Source organism: Conger conger, chromosome 1 (assembly GCF_963514075.1).
Source record: "Conger conger chromosome 1, fConCon1.1, whole genome shotgun sequence".
Lineage (NCBI taxonomy): Eukaryota > Metazoa > Chordata > Actinopteri > Anguilliformes > Congridae > Conger > Conger conger.
In genome coordinates this window covers 43904880-43919227 of record NC_083760.1, presented here as the reverse complement: position 1 = coordinate 43919227, position 14348 = coordinate 43904880, and the positions used below count along the sequence as shown (strand labels likewise).

General features: G+C 40.7%; 1 protein-coding gene across 1 annotated transcript in view; it reads right to left on the bottom strand.

The window, feature by feature from the left end:
- strn3 (striatin, calmodulin binding protein 3) overlaps nt 1–14348 on the bottom strand; it is a 45308-nt gene that overhangs the window by 5367 nt on the left and 25593 nt on the right. Inside the window, exons 7-12 of the mRNA XM_061232721.1 lie at nt 11403–11544; nt 9719–9855; nt 9429–9604; nt 9237–9284; nt 8918–9039; nt 1802–1969 (exon numbers count right to left, since the gene is read on the bottom strand). Coding sequence (XP_061088705.1) covers nt 1802–1969; nt 8918–9039; nt 9237–9284; nt 9429–9604; nt 9719–9855; nt 11403–11544 — 793 coding nt within the window. The remainder of the gene's footprint in view (nt 1–1801; nt 1970–8917; nt 9040–9236; nt 9285–9428; nt 9605–9718; nt 9856–11402; nt 11545–14348) is intronic.

Here is a 14348-nt window from a genome sequence, read left to right as displayed (position 1 = left end):
ACACTTAAATGTCGCCGAACGGTACCATAAAAGTGCCCATGAAAACATTGAGGCCACATGAAAAATGTCCTCGTCACAGCTAGTCGCTTGTTTTCTCACATAAAATCCTGCATCTAGCCTCCATATGCAACAATTTGTCAGACAGTTTCCACTTTCACAATTCTCAGTGCGCGTCCCCCTAGCTCATGTCATTGCTCTGCATTTACTGGTGTATACCGTGATCCTATATGTTTAGGTACCCAGTGCGCTTGTAAGCAGTTTTCAGTGATACACAGCCCTTCATGGATAAATCAAAACAGTTGTTAACTCATCTATGATGCTCTGGCAACCTCCGTCTATCCGTACATTCACAGAAGCTGTGCTTCTCTGCCTGTATTTCTTCTTAAAAATGTATGGGTGGGTGTGGCTACAGAGCCTGTGGGGTGGGACAAGGCTTCAGCAGAGCTTTTGTTGCTCACTAGCTTAGGCGGAGGTGAAGAAGCACATGGGATTTGCTGATTGGCTGATGGAAGCCATGTTTTTTAAGCTATCTTTGCCACTAAAGTGTTAGGGACGCTTCTACACATAACTTTTCCGTCATGCCCCTTTTTTATTCAGCTGTGTTCATAATTAAATCTGTGTTCAATAAATACCCTTATATTGTAACCGGTTGTCCGTCTCAATGTTGTTCCAACACTGAACTAAGCCAACTAGCTATCCAACTATAATTTAGCCTACTTATTATCTAAGCAAATTCATACAAGTTGCTCGTTCATTCATTCATTCGTTCATTATCCTAACCCGCGTATCCTGAACAGGGTCACAGGGGGGCTAGAGCCTATCCCAGCATACATTGGGTGAAAGGCAGGAATAGACCCTGGACAGGTCGCCAGTCCATCGCAGGGCATACACACCATTCACTCACACACTCATACTCACAGGGAATTTAGACTCTCCAATCAGCCTAACCAGCATGTCTTTGGACTGTGGGAGGAAACCGGAGTACCCGGAGGAAACCCACGCAAACACGGGGAGAACATGCAAACTCCACACAGAGAGGCCCCAGCCGACGGGGATTCAAACCCAGGACCTCCGTGCTGTGAGGCGGCAGTGCTACCCACTGCACCATCCGTACCGCCCCATATAAGTTGTTATTGAATTAAAATAATGAATTCAACTATATGATTGTTTTAATTTATCCAATCATTACTATTGAGTTTGTTATTAATAACGTAACTAAATTGCAATAAGTAAATGACTGATTTAAAATAGAATATTACCCTTCGGAACCTACACTACAAACAGGTTTCGCAGTTCACTTAACCATGTCTGTACCACATATGTGAAGAAGTGTTGTGGTTTGGCGATAATGTAAAGGAGGAGCACTGAGCAAAACCACACCGTCAAAATGGCCAATAGAAAAGCAGTGAATTTTTTTGATGACCAATGACAAAATTACAAAAAACTATAACGGTATATAAAATAGCTATATATTTTCAGTTTCCATTGGATGGGCAGATGACCGTCTTGGTGGGCAAGGCTTATCTCTGGCCGTGCAACGACCGCCACAGCCCACCCGTAGACACGCCCCGGAGTGCAGAACCTCTCATCATCGCAGGGAAAACCCTGCTTTTAGCCATTTTGGCAAAATTGCCCATGCCTGGGAGCTATATTATTTTGAAGTCTTCTTTTTCTATTTCTTTTTTTTAAGATATGGATAACAGTGAATGCTGTTAACAGGAATTTTACTGTGTGCCTCTGAAACCACAGTGGGAACGGCCAAAATGATCTTTCATCTACAGGGTAAAGGAAACAGTCTCACCCTTGTCTGAGTTGAAAGTGCTGACGCAGGGAGATTTTTCTGGGGGGTTCCAGAGCCGGACTGTTCCGTCAGCCGAGCATGAAAGCAGGCGATTCTTGATCCCACTGTAGGCCAGCCCCCACACGGCATCCGTGTGTCCCTGCAACGTTCCTGCCAGAACCCCTGGATCTGAGGCAGGAGTGAGAGTACACTCTGTAAGCACTCACATTTACAGTAACAGCACATTACAGAAAAGCACACAACATTAATAGCCAAAACCAAAGCCAATAGTGTTTACAAAGGTTCTCAGTAAAACTTGCAATAAAAAGTGCCCAGTCTGCTTAACAAAGCCAATTACAGTTAAATTTGTGAAATTAAAATTTATTAACCTTTACTTTTACAGTGGGAAAGGCACAGTATAGCACAGTATGGAAGAAAAGTAGGATAAGAACGATCAATGAAAAACACATTGAATTTAACAGGTTTCAATTTTCAAATGTGAAATTATTCATGAAGCATTTTCTAGTTTTGTATTCACATCTCAAAAATGTTGCTTCCCATTATTCAAATCTTTTCAGAGTCCCGCAGTGGTTTATAGTTTGGATGAAAAAATGAAAATCGATTAATAAGAAATAAGAAATCTGACTGCGTCGCAAGGTGACTTCGAACAGCAGCATTTGCCGGTTTAAAATAACATTGTGCACTTTGTCTTTCAATCATTATCAAATTCGACCAACATCAAGGTGAGAGTGAATTAATAATCGGAACACCACAAAATACCAGCATAACCTGTGTAATATTTAGGTAATTAAGATGATCATTTTCTCATGCTAAATCATCACATCTGTTTCTCGACATTTAGCAGTAGACTAGCGGTTAATTAGAGTAGGCAAATTCAACAAACAAGCAGACCTGTGGGCACCCCGGGTCAAAAAGCCTTTAATATCTTGGTGAACAGAAGCAAACCTGAACTCTAAATGGTACAATGTTAAACATGACATATTTTTTCAAATTTTAAAGCAAGATTACTTTTTATTTACATTTTTTACATTCCAAAAAAAAAAAAAAAAAGAAAAAGGCCCTGTGCAAAACCCTGTGTTTGAGAACCCTGTCAGTTAGTACTTTGTAATTCCTAATCAGAAAACTATAACAGCTTGTAAACGCTTCCTGCAGCCAGCAGGAGTCTTTCAATTCTCCTGGCAAAACACCTCTAGGTCATAAATATTCTTTGGCCACATTGCATGTACGGCATGTTTCAAATCTATCCATAGATCAATAATATTCAAGTCTGGGGACTATGGTGGCCATTCCAAAACCTTCATCTGTCTTTCCTGGAGGTACTTCATGGTTGATTTTGAGGTATGCTTTGGATCATTGTCTTGCTGGAATACCGAATACCGAACCTCTTCAACTTCAATGTCCGGATTGACATCTAGCATCTAGAATCTTCTAATATTTGGAGGAATACATTCTCGCTTCTGCCACACAACCCCAAAGCATAAAAGATCCACATCCATGCTTCACAGTTGGCAAGGTGTTCTTCTCTACAAAGGCTTCACTCTTTTCTGCAAACATTCCTGGCTAAAAAGTTAAATTATTGGTTTCGTCAGTCCAAAGCACATTGCACCAAAAGGCTTCAGGCTTCTAAATGTTTTCTTTTGCATACTTCAGACATATAATTTTGTGTTGAGGTCTTTCATGCAACTCTGCCATGTAGGTCTTTGTTGTTTAAAGTATGTTGTATTGTTGTCCTGCGAACAGCTAGACCTGTGTTTGCTTCAGTTCTCTGCAGCTCTTTTGCAGTCATGTGTGGGTTCTTGGGAGCATTTCTCACCAGGTCTTGGGCCAATCTTTCTTGGTCTTCTAGAACTTGCCTTGACTTCAACGGTTCCATTTATTTTCCATTTTCTAATAACGTTTCTGACAGTGGAAATAGGTAGCTTGAAACATTGACAGTTTTTGTAGCCTTCTCATTCTTGGTGGAAATTAACCATCTTAATTCCGAAATTTGGAACCGTTTAGAGGAGCATGATTGTTAACACCAAACAGAACAGCCACTGCACTTGCATACATTAGAAGGCATGGAGTTATTCCAGAATAAAAAGTTGAGCCCTGGAATTATAGTCACCTGACTGAAACCCTAAAAACTAAATTACCTGGCTCTGGGTCTTAGTAATCATGTTTTTAAAAAGTAACAAAGAATAATCAAGAAGGGTTCCCAAGCTTTTCCACAGGGCCCTTTTCCTTTTTGTTATAATATACAGTGGGGCAAAAAAGTATTTAGCCAGCCACCAATTGTGCAAGTTCTCCCACTTAAAAAGATGAGAGAGGCCTGTAATTTTCATCATAGGTACACTTCAACTATGAGAGACAGAATGGGGGAAAAGAATCCAGGAAATCACATTGTAGGATTTTTAATGAATTAATTGGTAAATTCCTCTGTAAAATAAGTATTTGGTCACCTACAAACAAGCAAGATTTCTGGCTCTCACAGACCTGTAACTTCTTCTTGAAGAGGCTCCTCTGTCCTCCACTCGTTACCTGTATTAATGGCACCTGTTTGAACTCGTTATCAGTATAAAAGACACCTGTCCACAACCTCAGTCACACTCCAAACTCCACTATGGCCAAGACCAAAGAGCTGTCAAAGGACACCAGAAACAAAGTTGTAGACCTGCACCAGGCTGGGAAGCCTGAATCTGCAATAGGTAAGCAGCTTGGTGTGAAGAAATCAACTGTGGGAGCAATTATTAGAAAATGGAAGACATACAAGACCACTGATAATCTCCCTCGATCTGGGGCTCCACGCAAGATCTCACCCGGTGGGGTCAAAATGATCACAAGAACGGTGAGCAAAAATCCCAGAACCACACGGGGGGACCTAGTGAATGACCTGCACAGAGCTGGGACCAAAGTAACAAAGGCTACCATCAGTAACACACTACGCCGCCAGAGACTCAAATCCTGCAGTGCCAGACGTGTCCCTCTGCTTAAGCCAGTACATGTCCAGGCCCGTCTGAAGTTTGCTAGAGATGATCCAGAGCATTTGGATGATCCAGAAGAGGATTGGGAGAATGTCATATGGTCAGATGAAACCAAAATAGAACTTTTTGGTAAAAACTGAACTTGTCGTGTTTGGAGGAGAAAGAATGCTGAGTTGCATCCAAAGAACACCATACCTACTGTGAAGCATGGGGGTGGAAACATCATGCTTTGGGGCTGTTTTTCTGCAAAGGGACCAGGACGACTGATCCGTGTAAAGGAAAGAATGAATGGGGCCATGTATCGTGAGATTTTGAGTGAAAACCTCCTTCCTTTCATTGAAGATGAAACGTGGCTGGGTCTTTCAGCATGACAATGATCCCAAACACACCGCCCGGGCAACGAAGGAGTGGCTTCGTAAGAAGCATTTCAAGGTCCTGGAGTGGCCAGCCAGTCTCCAGATCTCAACCCCATAGAAAATCTTTGGAGGGAGTTGAAAGTCCGTGTTGCCCAGCGACAGCCCCAAAACATCACTGCATGGAGGAGATCTGCATGGAGGAATGGGCCAAAATACCAGCAACAGTGTGTGAAAACCTTGTGAAGACTTACAGAAAACGTTTGACCTCTGTCATTGCCAACAAAGGGTATATAACAAAGTATTGAGATGAACTTTTGTTATTGACCAAATACTTATTTTCCACCATAATTTGCAAATAAATTCTTTAAAAATCAGACAATGTGATTTTCAGGATTTTTTTTTTCTCATTTTGTCTCTCATAGTTGAGGTATACCTATGATGAAAATTACAGGCCTCTCATCTTTTTAAGTGGGAGAACTTGCACAATTGGTGGCTGACTAAATACTTTTTTGCCCCACTGTATAAACAGTAAAAAATGAAAATAAAAATTAATCTTGCTTTAAAATTTGCAGAAGCGTCTTATGTTTAGCTCAGAGTACAGGTTTGCTTTTGATCACATACTGTACAGATTCATTTAAATAAACCTTTAAACCAATTTTTCCACTGCCTGTATGTTTATATACATACACACACACACGAATATATATACACTCACCGATTATCTAATCAGCCAATTGTGTGGCAGCAGTGCAAGGCATACAATCATGTAGGGCGGCCTGTAGCGTAGTGGTTAAGGTAAATGACTGGGACACGCAAGGTTGGTGGTTCTAATCCCGGTGTAGCCACAATAATATCCGCACAGCTGTTGGGCCCATGAGCAAGGCCCTTAACCCTACGTTGCTCCAGGGGAGGATTGTCTCCTGCTTAGTCTAATGAACTGTACGTCTTATCCAGAGCGTCTGCCAAATGCCAATAATGTAATGTAATGCAATGTAGATACGGGTCAGGAGCTTCAGTTAATGCTCACATCAACCATGAGAATGGGGGAAGTTATTTTATCTAAGTGACTTTGACTGTGGAATGATTGTTAGGGGCAGACAGGGTGGCTTGAGTATCTCAGAAACGGCTGATCTCCTGGGATTTTCATGCACACTAGAGTTTGCAAAGAATGGTGCAAAAAACAAAACAAAAAAAATCCAGTGAGCAGCAGTTCCGCAAATAGAAACGCCTAGTTAAGGTGACGTCAGAGGAGAATGGCCAGACTAGTCAAAGCTGAAAGGAAGGTGACCGTAACGCAAATAACCACACAGTACAACAGTGGTATGTAGAAGAGCATCTCTGAACACACAACGTATCATAACTCTAAGTGGATAGGCTACAGCAGTAGAAGTCTAAAAAATAAGTCTAATAAATACATAATAAAGTGCTTGGTGAGTGTATATGCACAGACACAGAGATATATATATACAGAGAGATAGATATACAGCGAGCATAATATACAAGACCCATATCAGCAGATTGCTAAGCAAACACAACAGATGAAAGAAGTGAACAATAGGCCTACTCCCTACTGCTCAGACCAACGGTGTCCAATATTTGTTAGCAGAATTCATAGTTTGCATCTATCTATCATAGACTGCTGCTTTCCCTTGATAGCGCAAATGAATGCATGATAGCGCAAATGAATGCAATGGCATCAAGAGCCAGTCACAATCTCCTGCAAGTAACTGACTTGAATTAGGTCCACAAAACGCACCCATTACAAACAAATAATCTTCTGTCTTACTCATTATATAATTTACACATATATCATTCTTGCAATTGACTGATAAAATAAAATTCACTTAACTAAAAAAGTGCAGGACACATGGATAAATAATACAATGTTAAAGTTATGCTGGATATGCCTAAAATCTGAGATTATCATTTGCCCTTTTCAGAGATGGATGATGATTGGCTACAGGTCCATGTTCTGCTCAAGAGAGAGCTTGGTTTTTCAAGATTTGAATTATGGGAAGGTACATTTTTTAGATCTGAATACACAACTATAAAATGGTTTAAGAAACGTTAAAATATATTCATTTCACATTTAAAAAAAAAATTATAATCTGTTATAATCTGCAGATGTGTTTTTACACTGAAATATTTTTGACCCTCATTTTCTTCCATAGTATAGTAACAATGGGGAGGTAAAGCAGATGTCCCACTGAATTGCATTTCCGGTATACTGTTAAATGCTATGCGAACGCATTTCATCATAGACGGCAGGAGCAACAACTTCATATAAGCACATGAAGCATTCAATTCTGCAACCACAAAATTACAAGGTTCCATATCACCAGCAAGTGATCGACATGCATCATCATAACTTTTTTAAATTTCGTAGTTACTACGATAACAGTCAGATTTTTATATCAAATCCAGACAGAGATGGCAAAACTTAGCTGGCCAGTTTCATGGGATGTACCAAAACATTCGCACCCATGGGTTTTTTCCCCCCCGAATAGTGCTTGACATCAGTTGCAAGTTATAATTGATAGGCCACTGACTACAGGAATGTATCCCCTTTCTAATTTAATTATTTATTTATTTTTTAAAGTCGGGATAACAAATTAATACAAACACTGTCTGTGGCATTAGCATGGTCCAACGGTGGAAACGTCATCACTATGAAAGGGAAAGCAGTATGGGAAGCGGAGTTTCTCCGCAATCTAAAAACGCCAAAAATGACTTTGAACCCAGACTTCAATGCCAAGTAGTTTGCTTATATTTAGCTTTCGCTGGTATACTGGAAGTATTGTTCCTGAAACATCCGCTTTACATTGCCCGAATTGACAATGCGCAGCTGTATTTACCTAGTCAAGACAATAAAGCTGGAAGTCTTGAGGCTCCTTTTACTTACAGCTCTATGCATTTCATCCTTTAAAGTTACTGTAAGTGTTTTGTTGTGTGTTTTGTTTAACATTTGTGATTAGCGTTTCTCTGCTCATGGTCAGGGAGGCTTTCTTTTAGTTTGAGCACCTTTTCAGATAGTTAAGGTCAGAGTAGGGAAGCTTACTTGCAGAAGACTCATTCCTTTTTGTGCGTGTGTGTAGCGTAGGAGTAATTTAGCTGTCCTTTTGTTTACCCATGTGTGGGAGAGAGGTTGGGCCATAACACACAGTAACAATTAACAGTAACAATTACAATAGACAGTACACAGTAATATCTAACTTTACAACAACTACAACAGACAATATCTAACTTTACAAGAGGGCTTGGTTGCACTTGTGGCATGAGAGAAGACAGATTAACTTCCTGTCAAGGAGAGCTTGGTTACTCCAATCACATGTATTATTTAACATAAAGACCAGCAGTCACTGGTATTCTGAATCGCAGACTCAAAAAAAGAAAGGAGAAAACAAGACTATGACATTAAAGACTTGAATTTCAAGGTGGATGTGAACAACATGTTTTGCGCTGGCTTCATCAGATTCGCTCCAAGCATTTTCACTAACTAGATTGACAAGTACATTCACAAAAGTAGGAGGATTGCCAGTTTTTCGCTGGTAAATATGTAATAAGAGAATATTAAAAAACAAATAATGCATTGCTTAAAAGTTTTTACGAATCACTGTAGGATTTGTAGGGTTACAGAAACAGCTGGGTTAAAGGACACGCGTCCATTGATCTGAACTTTGGAATCCTGAAAATGCAATGCCTGCCTCCCATAAGATAATATTTATAATATAATATTACAAGTAACATAGTTACATTTTTCTGAAGTCATTGCATTCTCCTTGGTCCAGTGTGCTTACCGTAGGTATCGTAAGGGTCTACATTGGAGCTGGGGATGTTCCACCACTGTATGGTGGAGTCGATGCCCCCGCTGAAGCACTGCTCCCCACTGGAGCTTACAGCCAAGGAGAGAACAGGCCCTCTGCAGGGGCAGGAACATGGGCAGGGTTATTACAACAAGCATACGTTCATGAGACACAGCTTCCAGTACCACAACTGAAGCCAAAACACAGTTATCACTGTTCATTGCTAAAGCACGCAAACATTTCACTCCTTCACACTCCCGAGTATTGGACATGGCTGTGGAACAGATTCAACGGAATGTTCTGGAATACTTACACATGAGCTCTGAACGTGTAAACAGGCTCCACATCAAAAGAGGCACTTCTGCAAACAGACAAAATTAAAGGGTTTGTTTATTGATAAGTCAAACACAACAATGTTTAAGATTAAAGGGAGTGGCTTTGTAAGTTATGAAACTTGTAAGTAAAGCATTAATGAAACCGTGAACATGATTTCTGAAGCACTTGCTTTTTAGCTGGAACGGTCTTCTGCAGGTTCCACAGTTTGAGGGTGTGGTCCTCAGAGACAGTCACCAGGACAGGCTCCACAGGGTGGAAGGCCAGGGCTCGCACACCATCAAAGTGGCTGCGCAGTGTATACTTGGGATTCCATGTCTTCCTGAACGAGTCCTTATTGGCTGGCAGCTAAAAATAGAGAGCTTGGTCAGACAGCTGTTGGGGTGACAGGGAAATGGGAGCAGTGAGCATGGACAGACCCCTGTTGTCATGGCACCAGAGGGGGCACGCCAGGGTGCTTACATCATAGCTGTATTCAGCCTCGTCGTTGGAGACTGTTAGGTCAGCCAAGTCCCCCAGGCCCAGGACGCTCTCCAGAACATCGTCAGAGCCCATGATGAAGGACTTACCGCCGCTGGTGGGGAAAGGCAGTGGCTCAGCTATGACAAAAAATAAAAGCGAGACTGAACACCATACGCATCAAACAACAAACAGGCTCTCAGCTTTACGGCCCTCACAAAAAGACATTAATGTACAAACAAACTAAATAAAATCATGCAAAAGGCCTCTTTATCCAGGGTATATATTGTTATGGCTGTAAATTGTTCGGCAATGGGAAGAAGCTGGCATGCCAGGGTATACGTATATTCTTATGGCTTTAAATTGTTTGGCAATGGGAAGAAGCTGGTAAGGAGCTGGGGGTCCAGAATATCTTGGGTGAAAGTGAGGCGGAATGCTGACACTGAGGAGGCAGCTGTTCAGATACCACACAGACATCTCAGCGCAGCCCAGAATACACCCTGAACCTCGCCCGCCTGTCCTGACCCCAAACACCCCTAGCCCTGCCAGATATAAAGGCTTTGACTAAACCCCAAACACCCCACATCCGACAGCCCACAGCCCAGCCTGTGATATAAGCCTCCCAAGTATAAGCATACGCATATCAGATAATTGGTTCTTTTAAGATAGAGGTAAGATACAGCAACTGTAGACATCCCATAGATTGAAAGTAATCTGCACTTTATTGACCAGTATGACACTTTTCCCTGCCCATTTAAGGAGTTTTCTTGGGTGCTGCTGAAAACCTATAGACAAGTGCACCTTTGGGCTGGCTTGGCCACCAACCCTATAGAGAATGCTGCTGTTCTGAATATATAGATATATTGGGGGGTAAGTGGGGAACAGATCAGACTGTCCAATTAGTGGGTATGAAGAATGTTTGTCAAGCCTGAATTATATTATGAAGGTTTAGTACAGTGGAAGAGTGCTAAAAGTTTATGCCATCCATTCCTAACAACAAAAATGTGCTCGTTAGAGTGGTAAATGAAGTTAAAGTGCAGTGTTTCTGCTGCATTCATTCAGTGATTCTCAAGATTCTCACTGATGCTGTAAGCAAGTACATAAAATTATCCAATTTATCATCTTGTAACCATGATGGGACCTAATATGACATAATATGAAGCTGAAAAATAAAAATAAAAAAATATTTTTTTTAAGTGAGCAAAACGAAGAGGGAAAAAGGAGCCGAGAACCCTGATCTCCTGCATGAGAGACAATCACAATACACGTTGATGTTGTATTGGCTACAATACAAAGATGACACACACAGAAAACAAATCTTCTTTTTGGACCTCTCATTCAAATGAAGCGCTTTCACTTGCAATGCTGTTAATGGATTTGCAAATATTCTGATCTATAGACAATACAAATGTCAGACACCAAAGACGACTAGTTCCAAGAAACAGGAGTTATTTTGCCATGGTTTATGTTTGGGTCATTGCTCATTGTAATCTTTGAAAAATAATAACATAAAAAAGCAGAAGTTGGAATATCTGCATTTATAGAAAGTAGTATATTTCAGTATATCTCTTGTATACAAAGCACCTAATAAATACAGCTGCTACTACTACTCATCCTCCTGATGACCCAAAGGGAAGACCAGTTCCTCAGTAATGTGCTTGGGGACCCTGTCAAGTGTTACTCTTACCCCACTCTGTCCCGTCCCCTGAGCTCCGTGCCTCCCCAGCCCCCTCCCCGTCCTCTGCAGTCACCAGGAAGTCAAATTCCTTCAGGGCTTCTTCCGTGTCGGGGTCGTCAGGCAGGTCCGACGCCAGGCCTTCATTTCCAATCTGCCACGAGTACAGACATGTCAGTATCCTTCAACAGCTTTGTGGTCATAGAGGAATCCTGGCTCAGGCTGAAAAGGCACTACCTTCGCTCCATTTTGGACACTTTCAGTAAATACTTTTTCTGCATGTAAAGTGCACTGCTATGAATCAGGGAGATTAGTACGTAATTAGTACGTATTATGCCGTATCAACATTTGGTACACAAATATGTCCTCTTCCTGCCGTACTGCCATATTGCTGCATTGGCCATTTTATAGCCAATGCTGAAAAATACTAGAAAGTCTCTTGGCAATGAAGTATATTGTAATAAAAATAAATGAATTATTTTATAAGAGATAGAAATGTAATTTTGGACATTTATTCTGTGCAGTTGAAAGAAATGTACAATTTGTCAGTTAACAGAAAACAAACTAACTTTTAAAAGTAGTAAGCAAGCTAAACTTTAAACACCACACACAAAACTGAGCAGGTAAATAAGAAGGACCATAGAAACATACATGATACAGACACAATCCAATGTACTTGGAATTTGGGGACTGAAAATTACCTACAGTAAAGATAAAACAAAATTAAGGAATTACAGTCGCAACAAGGGGTAATACTACAGTACTGCTGAAGCAGATAGCTAAAAGCAATCAAATTGTGGGGACTGCCAGTAGTGTAGTGGTTAAGGCACATGACTGGGACCCACAAGGTTGGTGGTTCGATCCCCGGTGTAGCCGCAATAAGATCCGCACAGCCGTTGGGCCCCTGGGCAAGGCCCTTAACCCTGCATTGCTCCAGGGGAGGATTGTCTCGTGCTCAGTCTAAAATCAACTGTACGTCGCTCTGGATAAGAGCGTCTGCCAAATGCCATTAATGTAATGTAATGTCCACAGTGGGAATATCAAAGGCCAATTTCCAGCACTTGGGTGGGTTGCTATTTGAATCCTGCAGGTGTAGTGTCCCTAGGCCTTGAAAAAGGCATGAGGGATTTGGTATTGTGACATACTAAAGAGGAGCTGTGACACATTTTTTATTAAATAAAATTTATTTTAACAGCATCCAGGGTTCTCCCCAGAATTTTTAAACCAAGTGGTGCTCAGGCGCTCGTGTCTGTCAAGCTGAGAAAGACAATGGAGCTTTTACACCTAATTTCCTGCATATTTCTCTGAACAGATAACATGCGCAAATCGATTCAGGCCCACAGCACAGTGTTGTGGCCTTTCTGCTAAAATGAAGAAGTCTTCCTCAAGCAATGGAGGTGGCTAAGTCACAGAGTAGAAATTGCCTTGTGCAAAACGTCAGTTTGGCAACTGAAATGCAAAGTATTGAACCAGAAAACTACACCACAGTTTTATAATTGCAATCAAACAATCCTCAAGGGGTTAAAGCTTTTATGTCTATTAAAGGGTATTTTTATACAGTTTGGTTTGCAGAACCAAGTGTACAGATTAGGCTACAACCGAGAGTATGCCAGGCAGATTTTGACCGATTATGTTTCTGAGGCCTACTGAATTATTTTGGCAACCCAAGTTATAGGCATACTCACAGCATGCCGCTTGCTTTGTTTATTTGTTTTCAAGTGGCAATGTATATCAAAGGTGTATATTTGCCAGATAGCATATCCTCTAGTTTCATCATGATACTGATGAATGTTATTTTTTATTCTATGTCTCCTGGTTACTAGCTACCTGAATCTCTATCGCTATCAATAGCGTAGCTAACTATAATTAACTATAGAATCTCTCATTAATTATATAGCTATCTCTCAGTAGCCAACTAGCTACCAGTCTCTCCATCAATTGCATTTGCATCTCGTAATGCAAATGCAATGCAAACAAAGCATTATTGACTAGAACATTAGCAATAGCCAACTCTCCAGCGTAAAAGAAACTCAACGAGTTTTGGTGTTAATGTCTCTGATTTTGGAAGAGTAAGCTTTTTGCCATAGTCTGCCGTCTACCTTACATTTTTAGCTGCTTCTCCATTGCAATGAGTGAAGCTGGGCAAAATAATTATTCACAAAATAGGATCAAATCAGTTGGAAAAATAGGAAGCAACATCCATGTGATTTCCAGCCGTCGCCCAGCTTCATAGAAAATGAATGTCCAATGAATGAGTTCTGGTAACTGGTCGACAAAATCGCTCAGTGAAAGAACACAGGGTTTGTGGGCTTAAGATTTGCGTTTGTGGTGCATATAAATTAGTGCATGACTTTAAAAAAAGAAATTCTGGAACTAACTTGAAGCCTATGCTGCGGTGGTTGCCTTCTAAACTATTTGCAGCCTTTAAGGCACACCATCAAGGCAGAACAGAGTATTCACTCAGACCACAGCATAACATTTGTTTTATTTCTGCAGGTATTCAAGGGTTATTGTTGTTACATGTTTCAACTGCTTAAAATCCAGCAATGGTTCCAAGGCAGCCGTACATGTTACTGCTGCGACAATTGCACATTATTTTAATAATTTCCCAGTTCTGTGCATTTAATGTGTGAATTTAATAGATTTTAACACTGTGATTACTACACAAATTTTCTGAAATGCAGCAGGACAATCGGCCACATAGAAAAACAACTTGTGTGAAAATATTTGTTCTTAAATCTCACATACGAGTGAATTTAGAACTTGCCGCATTCACCAATTTTACCTTTAGAATTTTTTCTTAGGGACAAAATTATTTACAAGTTACCTCTAACGGTCATACGAATCGTGTACACTTAGCCTGCTTTTTTACAAACCTAGGTTTTTGAGTAATGGATGGTACAGTGGCTTCACTTGTTGCACACTATTGTGTTTTACATTTCATTTTAAATGGTTAAA